At 37.7% G+C, this 12,576-nt stretch overlaps 1 protein-coding gene across 2 annotated transcripts in view; it reads right to left on the bottom strand.

The window, feature by feature from the left end:
• The window catches only part of VAMP7 (vesicle associated membrane protein 7), a 94,999-nt gene extending 83,424 nt beyond the window's left edge, over window positions 1-11,575 (bottom strand). The window contains exons 1-2 of one of the 2 annotated variants that reach the window (XM_053579730.1): window positions 11,407-11,575; window positions 3,694-3,848 (exon numbers count right to left, since the gene is read on the bottom strand). In XM_053579730.1, the coding sequence (XP_053435705.1) occupies window positions 3,694-3,839 (146 nt within the window). In that variant the 5' untranslated portion in view covers window positions 3,840-3,848; window positions 11,407-11,575. The remainder of the gene's footprint in view (window positions 1-3,693; window positions 3,849-11,406) is intronic. The other variant, XM_053579731.1, reaches the window with a different exon arrangement.
• Window positions 11,576-12,576: the final 1,001 nt, after the last annotated feature.

Raw genomic sequence — 12,576 nt, 5'->3', positions numbered from 1 at the left:
TTCTAGAGAGGAATCAGAAAGCATAAGGGCCTGAGATAAAAGAGCACATAGGAAAGTAAAATTGGCTCACATGACTTATGGTATACCATATGAGGAAAAGATAATTGCCTGGACAGATAAAGCTGGAGAAGTAAGCAAATACCAGGTGATAAAGACTTTATAAACCACACTGTGCATTATCTTAAAAGTAATGACTAAGCATCAAAAGGTTTTAGCCCAGGAAAATAATGATCAGATTTGCGTGTTGCAAAAGATGCTTTGGTTAAACTGTGGAGAACTGGCTGAAAGGAAGTCTGGACAGGAGACTACAACAGAGATTGATTCTCACTGTATAAAAGATTTAAACTTAAGACATGAAACTGTAAAAATATTAGAAGACAATGCAGGGAAAATGCTTGAACAAATTGGCCTGGGAGAATTTTTTATGAGCAAGACCCCCCCGGGCAATTGAAGCAACACCAAAATTATATTACTGGGATCTGATCAAACTAAAAAGCTTCTGCACAGCCAAGAGCACAGTACATAAAGCAAACAGACAGCCTTCAGAATGGGAAAAGATATTTGCAGGTTATGCTTTCTGACAAAGGTCTGATCACTAGAATACACAAAGAGCTCAAACTAATCAGTAAGAAGAAAACAAATAACCCCATTTCTATCTGGGCAAGAGACTTGAACAGAAACTTCTCTAAAGAAGACAGGCGAATGGCTTACAAACACATGAAAAAATGTTCACCATCTTGAATCATCAGAGAAATGCAAATCAAAACCACTTTGAAATATCATCTAACTCCAGTAAGATTAGCCCACATAAAAAAATCCCAAAACCACAGATGTTGGCATGGATGTGGAGAGAAGGGAATACTTCTACACTGCTGGTGGGAATGCAAACTAATATGGCTTTTCTGGAAAGAAGTTTGGAGAATACTCAAGGAACTAAAAGTGGAGCTACCATTTGATCCGGCAATCCCTCTACTAGGTATTTACCCAGATGATCAAAAATCATTTTACAACAAAGACATGTGCAACAGAATGTTTATTGCAGCCCAATTCATAATTGCCAAGTCATGGAACCAGCCCAAGTGCCCATCGACCCATGAATGGATTAATAAATTGTGGTATATGTACACCATAGAATACTATGCAGCCATAAAAAAGATGGAGACTTCACATCTTTTATGTTTACCTGGATGGAGCTGGAACATATTCTTCTTAGTAAAGTATCTCAAGAATGGAAAAAAAAAAAGTATCCAATGTATTCAATACTACTATGAAATCAGTATATAATCACCTACACATTCATAGGAACGGTAAAACCTAACTACAGTCCGGAAAGATGGAGGGAAGAGGAAAGAGAGGGGAGAGGAGGAGGAACTCGGGAGGAGGGAGGGTTTTGGGGGGTATCCAACCTAATGTGCATAATGCAATGATACATTTCTATGCTATTAAGAATAGAGTATGTTTTTGCCACAACAAATAAGCAAGGAGATGGTTATGTTAATCAGTTAGATGTAAGCATTTCACATTGTGTATCAAATCAGCAGACTGTACCCCATAAATGCATCAATGTACACAGTTATGATTTTAAAAAAGAATTTAAAAAAAGAAATAATGAGGGAAATAAACTAAAGTCATATGGGCAATGAAGAAGAGACAGAAGAGATATAGGAGATACCATTTAGTGACTGGCTGCTGGGGAAGAGACAGAAGGATAACTAAATTTTGCCTCCCAGATCTCTACTTTGAGCAAGTGAACAGACAGGGGCAACCCGTTAAATTATATTAATGACCACATAGAGTCCTGACATAAATTACGAGGAAGTACAGAAACTCAGGCCAAATATCTTTCTCTACTACTCTGAAACTGTTCACACCAATTCCACCAATAAACTCCTCTGAACTATTTGATAATTGTTAGCCACTTCCTTCTTCTGGAAAGTTTTTTCTCTCTACTAGATTTCTTTATATTTTTATTACAAATTAATATGAGGGTACAGATATTTAGGTTACATTGTTTTTAATTCTAATGTAAAGTTCAAGTTGTAGTTGAGCCCTTCACCCAGGAAGTATGCTGAACACCCTCACATTGTGCACCTTAGGTGAGATCCTGCCACTTGCCCTCCCTCCCCCAACTAACTGTTCTCCCACTTATTCTCTTTCCTCTCCCCTCCCCCTTGGGAAACTATATTTGTGGTTTTTTCTTTCTTGTGAACATGTAGTTCGTTATATATTGGTTTCATATTAGTATTGAGTACACTGGATACTTTTTTCCCCATTCTTGAGATACTTTACTAAGAAGAATATGTGACAAGATATGTTTTTGGAGCTTCATTCCTCATTGAAGAGACATATTCTATGTTTGTGAAAAATAGTTTATTCCAAGTATTTGGATGGCCAGAAGAGTCGAGTAAAAGACTACAAATGATCCCTTGACATCCTACAATTTCCTCCAGAGTAACAGAGTTATGAGTACATAGCCAGAGATGACCTGGCCTCCCTTCTAGCTAGGTTATCTATATGACTACATAGTGAATAATAAAATATAAGCAGGAAGTTCTGCTTATAATTAATAATAAAACATCAGGCCACTTCTGGGCAAACACTGGGATATCATAAGAACTGAAGAGGCTGCCTTAGAAAGAGTTGGGAAGCTCTAATTGAGAATGGCAGAGCCACCCCCAAATCGCCAAACCACTCACCTCTAGACTATCTCATTTAATTTAACATTGTATTTTGGGGTCTTTCTCATAATAGCTTAGACTAGACCCTAAATTGTATAACAGGTTAGCTCCAGAAAGAAATAAGGACCTTATTCTAAGATAAGAACTAAGGGAATAAGGATGGCTTATGTAACAAGAGATTTTCACATACTGATCAGAAAGATTGAAGTATTTTTTATCTGATTATTAAGATTTCCCATCTATGCCCTCTGTAATCAACCACCAGAGTAATCTTTTGAAAGCAAAACCTCACCACATCATACTCTGGCTGAAAACCTTCAATGCCTTCCCACTGTCCACAGGATAAAGTTCAATCTCTTAACATATTTATCAGACCCTATATGACTTTTCTTCTACCCATCTCTCTAGCTTTATCATCACCATCCTGGGCAGTACCCACAGAGAACAACCTGTAGTTACCCAAATATGTCCTATGATCTCACCATACTTCTCTACGTGCTATTCCTTCTACCTGGAATGCCATCCCTGTACCCACTACCTCCCACCCCCTACTACACATATAAATAAATATCTATAGATTTGACACTCTCCCTCATTAAACTATAATCTCTATGAGGACAAATATTGTATTTCTTTTATATCCTCAGCACTTAGCAAAGTGTCTGGCAATAGATAAGTGCTTAGTAAGTATTTACTAAAAGAATGAAGAAAGGACTATTATTTATATTATCTATATCATTTTCCATATCCTAAAGCTCTAGAGCTAAGTCATTTTTACATTTAACATTTCTTTGTCTTTCTTTAAAATAATATAATTTCAATGACAGAATAAAATAATTACAAGTTAAATTTATAAGTAATAAAACCAGATATTTTCAAGGCTGGTGAATGTTACCATTCTGTCAGATTATTCAAATTATCTACCTAGAGGCTTATTTTCTAGTTTTCTACTATTCTAACTATAATAATAAAATGCCCTCCTTTCAGCCCCTACCACATGCAAAGCAGAACTCACTTGCCATGGGAGTATGTTAGTTTGTTATTCTCAGATGGTATCTTAGCCAGAATCTGCTCTGTCACCTCCAGGAAGTTTCCTCCACACCAGGCATGTTTGGCAAGGATAGTGGTCCCCCTGGCAACAACAGCAAAAAGAATGGCCATGGCTTCAATCTAATAAAAGGAAAAAAAGACACAGATTTAGAAAATTTATTTGATATGATCTTCAAAAATTAACTATCATTTATCAACATCTACCTGTGGTATCAAACAAGGTACTATAACATGGAACTTAACAACATACTTAATAACAGGTTAACAAGAAGGTCACAGTTTTCTACAAGCTTATAACCTAAGCTGTGAAAATATGCATACATATAAAGAGATACTCAAGATACATACACACACACCATTGATAAATATGTTGCATTTGCAAATTATACAGCACTAAGTGATGTCACATTTTGAAAAGCAATAACCACAGATAGCAAAGGGACATATAGAAGTCCTCAGTCTTTAATGCCACTCCGAAAATTTATCCTAGGGAAATAGTTCAACAGAAGTTAAGACTCTAGATTCACAAAGATAATTATTAACAATAATAATAGCCAATATTTAACATGTCTATTATATTTGTTTACTATATATCATCCACCCTTTTAAGTACTTTAAAATTATTAATTCATTTACTCCTCACAACTCAATGAGATTACACACTATTATGACACTTCTATTACAGATGACTTTAATTTGCCCAAAATTACAGAACTAGTGACAGACCTGCTATTTAAACCCAGGCAGTATGGTTCTAGAATCCATATTCTTATCCCTTTATTATATACACTCTCTAGTATTAAGGCTTTATACATAATAGAAACAAAGCGAAAATAACCCAAACTTTCCACAAGATAGGGAGAGTTTTAAAAATTATGGTAAGACCCTTTAGAAACAAAACATTACTAAAACAATTTAAGATTATTTTCCTTATGTTTGGCTATGAATATGTGCTTCCTCTCCACACAACATCCCAGTTTCTCTCAATGGAATAAACTTATAAGAGATGAACAAAATGCCTTACTAGTCTTCAGTTAACTGCTAAACTTAATGTTATTGGTTAACATGTTCAGTTTTACTCAACATACTAGTGGTTCTCAAATTATAGTGAGAATATGAATCATTTTAGGTGGCAGAGTAAGAGTTACTTGCTAAAAATGCAAATGCTTGGTTAGCATCATCCCCTAAAATTCTGATTCTGTAGGCCTAAGGTGGGGTCCTGGAATCTGTATTTAAAACAAGCCTGTCTGGATGAAGGTTACTGACACAATAATACTTTCTGAAACATGGCACCAGACTATAAAGTTAATGAGGTCAGGAAATTTGCTGACCCTTTATTGGAATCCCAGAACTGAAGAAAACACACAGAGCAGAAGGCTCTCATCTGTTTCTTGAGGCGAACCCTTCTCAGAGTCTTGTCTTTATTCTCTGTGAATTAGGTTGCTAACCAGGGTCATGTCCTCAGCCATCTTCTTTCCAGAATTCTTACACATATGTAGCAAGTTATAGTTTCCACATCACTGTCTGAGACTTTAACTCCTCTGATCCTAAAAGCCTCCCTTGACCATGTATCATACTGTTCTGTTTCTTAAAATCATTGTCTACACACTAGCTATGTTTCTCTATCTCCTTTTAACTCTTCAACTTAATATAATGTTTTTTCCCTTAACACTCCACAAAACCATGTCATCATCAAAAGCCTGTACGTTGCAAAGTACAGTGGTCACTTCTCTATTCTTACCTTACTCAATCTCTCAGTAACAGTCAACTCCAGTGACCAACCCTCCTTTTTGAAACACTTCTACATCTCTGGCTGTTCTTTCTTCTTGCTCATTCTTCCTCTTCTTCCTGACCTCTAACTGCTGATTTTCCTCAGGCAGTGATTCTATGCACTCTTATTTCCAGGTGAACTCATCTAGACCTTCCATTTTAAACATGATTATATGCTGAAGATATACTGCATAAATAAAAATAGAATAGTACCAAAGATAAAACCCAAAGCACAACCAACAGTTGAAAGACAGATAAAGACTCACAAAGAAGAGTGAGGAGGACTCTTTCCAACTAGGAAAGTGAAAAAGGCTAGGTAAGTGTGGTAGCCCAGAAGCCAAAGGGAAATTCGCCTCATGAAGGACAAGTATCAGCTCCTAACTGTCTTTACTCATGCAGACAATGAAGACTACAAATTAGGCAATGAAGTTTTATAACAAAGAAGGCTTAGGCTGAAAAAGATATAAGGTGGAGGGTAACAAACACACAAAGAGAAACAGAGATAAGAAATCATATCTGTCCCTGAGCCAGAGATATGAAAAAGTATCAACCTAAGTCTCTGAGCAGCTTCAAGAAAACTGAGCTTGGCAACAATTAATACAAAATGATCCAGTGTTTTAATGAACCATAAGATCTTTATAAACCAACAACATGAGATACTGATGAAAATTCTTACATTATCTAAAATTATATTAAGAAATAGGGTGTTCTGATCTTGTTAAGTACTACTGCCATTATACCCTGTGCTGGTTAGAACACATGTGGAATAATAAATTCAATTCTGGGTATAATATTTTCAGATTAGACTGAAGGAGACACTATGGCTGAAAGACATGGAGACAGTGTCACCTGAAGAATGGCTGGAGGAGCTAGAAATATTTAACGTCAAAGAAGGTTTATGACAGTAGTTTTCAAATTTTTCAAATTTACATGAAGTATAGTCACCTGGAACAGGGAGCACATTATTCAGAGTATAACTAGGAACACTGGCTGTAAGTTATACAGACGCAGTGTTTTTTTTCAATAAAAGTAGTCCCCAAGTAAAATGTCTATTAAACACTGGGTATATAGAAACAGAAACTTTATTATCCTCCCAGATGTCACTAATAGGAATTCTTTCCTCTCTTCTATACTACTAAAAATGCTGCCTATAATCAAAGTCTCACTTGCCCCCACTGTAACTCTCTTGCAATAGGATTTTTAATGTCATGATGAATACTGGGGTAATATAAACCACTGCAGTAGAAAGAACACTACATTTGAAGTCAGAAAACCTGGCTCTGCTAATTATTAGCAGTAAGTGAACACCAGTATTTAAGCCATAAACTTCTATATAAAGATAATAATCCAGAAGAAAATAAAAGGATAAGCCACAGAGAAGAAAAAAAAGATAATGCAATGTAAAGGAAAGCCCTGATTCCACAATGTTCCTCCCTGTTCTCCTATTCACTCCCCACTTGTTCCCAAGAGCCATCATCCCAATTCTACTTCATTCCTACTAAGAATCTCATATTACTTCTCCATGGCTGCCATAGTAAAGTATTCAAAACTAGGTGGCTTAAAGCAACAGAACTTTCCTGTCTCAGTTCTGAAGACCAGAAATCCAAAACCAAGATGTGGGCAGAGCCCTGCTCCATCTGAAACCTGGAGGACAGAATTCTTCCTTGTTACTTTCTAGTTTCTGATAGTTTGCTCACAATCTTTGGTGTTCTTTGGCTTGGAGCTGCAGCATTTCAACCTTTGTCTTTTAAGTCACATAACATTCTTTCTGTGTCTCTTTTCCTCTTATGAGGACACCAGTTATATTGGATCAAAAGCCCGCTCTACTCCAGTATAACCTCATTTTAAATTATACCTCAATTACATCTACAAAGACCCTATCTCTAAACAAGGTCCCATTCACAGGCACCAAGGATTAGGTGTTCAACACAGCTCTTTGGAGAAAACAATTGACTCATAACAAACCACCATTTTAAACTAATAAGAACAGATAATACACTTGACTTTGGCCAAAAGCTGGAAAGCAATGCAAAACTCCATTTTAGAACTCACCATTCTTTCCAAATCAATCCAACTTTTCCTTTTCCATATACTCATCACCCCAACTTGCCTCCCTTTCCTCTTCAAAATGTCTATCTCATCTTTTTTGTCACTGATATTTGAGGCCTGTCGTTAGAGCTATAAACAAGAAAGGTAAATTACAAGAGCTTGGAGTAAGAAAAGCCTGTCTCTTAACTGTGTTAAGGTTCTAAGAAAAGGATATTTTTGTTCCAGTTGCTGGAATTCCAAAAAAAGAATAGGGGAATTCAAATGAGAATTCTAGATGCATTTTTTAATAGAGGAATGATTATAAATTGTGGGGAAGATCTTGAAATCCACTAAATTAAAATTAAAAGTACTACTGGTTGTCATAACAATCTAAATTGTCATGGATAGCATTATTTATAGAGGAAGATGCACCCAGAGTTTCATATAAGCTTATAAAATTAAGTTTGGAATATGCCCCTTTGTGAGTAAGGGCTGCTTGCATAAAATAATTTGGTAATAAAACAGACCAGCAATGATGAAAATGTTCCTCCTCAGTGGAACCATCTTCGAGTAGAAGTTAAAGATAGTTTCAGGAAACTAAGTAGGGTGAAAGGTCAATTCAGTGTTTCTCACACTCAAGTCCAAGTGTTCTGAGACATCTTTGAATTCTGTATTTTTATTTGATAACACCAAAAATGTATAAAAATATTTTGGATCATCTACATGTGTATCTTATAAATGGGCAATGGCACACAATTCAGTGTTGCACTTGCATTCATGTCTATGAAGGCATGGGGGTCAAGAACGCCCCTAAAATGATGTTTATTTTTTAGTGTCTTATAAGTTATCTGGCTGATATTAGATTGGCATATCCTAAAGTCATGATAGTCATTACTTAAGCACTATTGTATTCCTATGTGCTTTTAATGATCTATAAAGACAGTGTTTTTTGCAGTAATGATTTACAACTGAAAGATACCTGTATGGAATAACACTTTAAGAACGGAGACTTCTGACATTCTGAAAACGACAATGTGACAGAATAACATTAACACATAAATTATCCCAGACTAAGGAGAAAATAATACTCAAAGATGTTTGTACCAAGGGCGGCACCTGTGGCTCAAAGAGTAGGGCGCCGGTCCCATATGCCGGAGGTGGCGGGTTCAAACCCGGCCCCGGCCAAAAAAAAAACAACAGCAACAAAAAAAAAAAAAGATGTTTGTACCAAGTGGAAACCAAATGATACCATAACATGCTGTATGAACAAAGGTTGTACGAATGTTCAAATAAAGAAGTGGAAGAATTAATTCATCACATAGCACATGGTAATAGTGAAAAATCAAAAGAAATCATTCCGTATCATTATTTATATTATTGTAAGGGGCTGTATTATGTTAATTCTTGCAAAACTTCATTAACAGAATTTTTCATAGGAAATACACAATGAAAACTAAGTTTTTTTCTATCATTACATCATCAGCATACTATTAAATTAATTGGTCCATTAAATTAAAGGGGGGTGTACAGGTGCTTGGGAAAGAGATGGGAACTCATTTTAGAAGAAACTTACAAAACAAGGAAGGAAAAGAGGTGAGAACAAGCTAAGAAAGGTAAATAAACTAGCCTGATTAAATGGAATGGTCCACATCTGGTGAATGAGAAAGCTTAGGAATAAGGCTGATGGCTTTACCTAAAAAAGGCCTTGTATAAATTAAGTCATTTGAATTTGATCAAACAGAGAGTCTATGACATTTCAACACATTTCAACACATACATATTGAGGGTTTACTATATGATAACCAAAGTAGACACTGGAGGTATAAAATTGAAGAAAGGACTCCTCTACTTAATGGAGCCATAGTACAGTGGAGAAGACAGATTAAAAAGAAATGCAATAAAGTAAAAAGAGTGAATAATGCCAAAATGTTCACAACTGTTCAGAGGATTTCTTAAAGTTTTGTGATTATCTCATCTTGGAGGAAGAAAGAAATGTGCATGTCAGCCTATGTATGCCCTTAGCAGTCTTCTCAGAATACTGTCAGGATTCTTTCTCCTTGGAAGAGAGGCCTGTGACTATTATATTCTATTTCCCCTGTGCTCAGCATAAGGCTTGTCATGTAATATTCCTTCAATATTTGTTTTTTTTTTCCACGTGCATACAAAGTTTATTCATTTTCTGAATCACTTGAAAGTATATTGCATCCAGAAAGCCCCCAGCCCTTTATATTTTTGGAGGGAAGTATAATTCACATTCCACAAATTTCACCACTGAAAGATGTGTCATTCAGTGGCTTAAGCACATTTATGGGTATATACACCCCTTAACACTCTCTAATCCCAGTCCATCTTAAGACCCACAACAGAAGCACCTCCCCGCTTAGCTGTCACACCCTGTCCCCCTTCCTCTGTCTCCTGCTATCCACACTGTCCAACTCTGTGGATGTTCCCATGGTGGGCAGGCCCCACATCCTACAGTACGTGGCCCTTTGTCCTGCAAAGTAACTAAAGTTCCAGTGTTTGCCTTCAATATTTTTTAAATAAATAAGTACACACTAAGCATACTTTGGATTTACATATATGATAATTATATACTCAGTATGGCATAGTAAGAATATTTTCACTATAAAACTGTTTTTCTCAGTAAGATAAAGCAGTTGAGCTGAGCTGATAGTAATCCAATCTGCAACTCTTCTGTCTGGGTCTTAGAAGGAAACAAGCCAATGACAAATAAACCATTAATTCTGATGCAATAACCTTGAAGGAGAATGATGAATAGAAACTGCTATAACAAGGGGAAAGAAGAGGTGTTTATGAAAAGTCAGGTTTCAGATAAAGATTATTCTTATTGGTACTACAAATATTTAGGGGGGCAGCAATGCTCTTAGACCTACTCAGCTCAATCCTTTTGACTGTATCAGAATAGGATCCTAACCTGTCAATTCAACCGTTTTATTTTGCATTAACCAACGTAAAACATTGTCTTGATTATTCTTGTTTGCACCCTCCCCAAATATATGTTTGTAAGAGTAGCAACCTCTTATGTCTTCTCTACAGCTGTACCCCCTGCACTTAGAAGGGTGTATAGCATGTGTTAGCTGTTCAATAAATATCTGTTAAATATACGAATGGATCTGCTCTCTACCACAGGTATCGGACAGGGAAAGAATGCTCCAAACATGACAGCATCCTCTGGGATCAAGGGTGTGAGAAAGGAGGTACACAGGTAGTTGAGAACAATTAATATGACAGAATAAAAAGGACTTGTTTGTGGGAGTTATGGGAGAGGGATATGTAAAGCATTTACCAAAGAGTCCAGCCAGCATTGTCAGAGTTTGATAAACATTGGCTAGTAATAAAAATAACAGTTCTGAAGCTGAGGAAACAGGTTTGGGCGAAGATACAGTTTCTACCCTAACTAAGGAAGAGGCGCAATGTCAATAGTGGGAGGTGGCGGTAGGGCGAACAGGGGCTAGGAACCCATGAAGGAACATTAAGCAGATGGTGAAGCAGAAAGTTACGTCATCGAACAAGGATGCGGAGTTTTTTAGGAGACTCAGTCGATCTCTCAAAAGATTCAAAAGCCACAGAAAGGTCTTGCAGAACGCAAACTGAGGAAAAGTTATCATTTTTTCCCTTCTGTAATGAGAACTTAATTGACACATTCTGACACTCTTTAAGTGGAGGCCTTTTCAGCGGCATAAAACGCACTTAGCCAAAGCTGGACCTGCCAGACAATTAGAACTGTACACACCAGAGAAGCACAAGTCACCATTAACACTGCTTCCTCGCTCCACCCCAGCACCTTCCCGTCGACACCTCCGCCCTCCCTCCGCCGTTGTCTCCCTGCCTTCAGCAGAGTGCATCCAGCTCTGTTTACCTGTCCAGGTACCCTCTAAAGGCGCGTGGGCTGTGGACCGAGGGTCGAGAGTCAGTGCCGGGTCCCCAAGTGCGGGTTCCCAGGGGAGGATAGTACCCGACGCTGCTGACTTCCGCGTAAAGCGCCCCGCCTACGCGTGGCCTCCTGGGAGTGCGAGCTCTCCTCCAATGGTGAGCAGGCGTTGAGGCGGGGCCTATCACATTTAAAGTCTCCCACCTAAACCCACATACACGTCCCAGGAGCCGTACTGCATTCCGGGAGTGGTAGTTCCGACTGGAATGACTGGAGTATCTCTGAGTGTAACACGTTGGGTTAGCTACACTCGCTTTAACGTCAAACACCATAGAGTAGCTTTAACGTCAAACACCATAGAGTAGTCCGGGAAGACAAGAGGATGCAGAGCTACAAAAAGAATCTACCAGAATTGAGCCAGAGACATAAATCATAACCAAGTTTGTCCATCTTCCCTGCTTAGTCTCAGCGGGTAACGACGTTGCCTTTTACTTCACAGACACATTAAGACGGAAACCCACGCCACGTTCGCCATGAAATTTTCTAACTTTTTTGTACTCCTCACCAATCCTTTCTCCCATTCTTTAGCAACAACAATGATAACAATTACTTTCCTTTCATCTACCCCGCCCCCTTACACCCCTATTCAGTCTTGCTGACTCAGAATCTGGCTTCTCTGATGAACCCTTCTGTCCCTTGACTCTTCAATGGCTTTGGATGGATGACTTGGTCTTTATTGTTAGCATTTAAAGACTGTCAAATTTTTTCTCATCTAAAACATTCCAAAGTCACCTTTCTCAACCCCACACCCAAAGCCCTCTTACCACTCACAGGATTAAGCTAGTGATCTTTCTCCCACCTTTCCAGCCCAAATTTTCAACAGTGTAGCTGAAACAAAATAGGATACCATTACCTGCCATTACCACACTTAGTTTCTAAAGGATTTTACATTGATTATCCTCTCTTTTTTGAAACCTTTTATTTTCTTAGCTCTTTCCAACATGCTACACCCTCCAGATTCAACTCCCACTTCTGTGGCAGCTCTTTGTTTTCTTTTGAAATGTTTGTGTTCCTTAGGGTTCTGCTCCGTTTTTTCCCTCTGCTTCACTACTGGATTTGGAACATCTCATTTCATCTTCTCCAGCACTTGGACTGGGA

The sequence above is a fragment of the Nycticebus coucang genome, chromosome X, assembly GCF_027406575.1.
Source record: "Nycticebus coucang isolate mNycCou1 chromosome X, mNycCou1.pri, whole genome shotgun sequence".
Taxonomy (NCBI): Eukaryota; Metazoa; Chordata; class Mammalia; order Primates; family Lorisidae; genus Nycticebus; species Nycticebus coucang.
The sequence above is the reverse complement of the archived record's forward strand: the minus strand, read 5'-3'. Positions and strand labels throughout refer to the sequence as shown.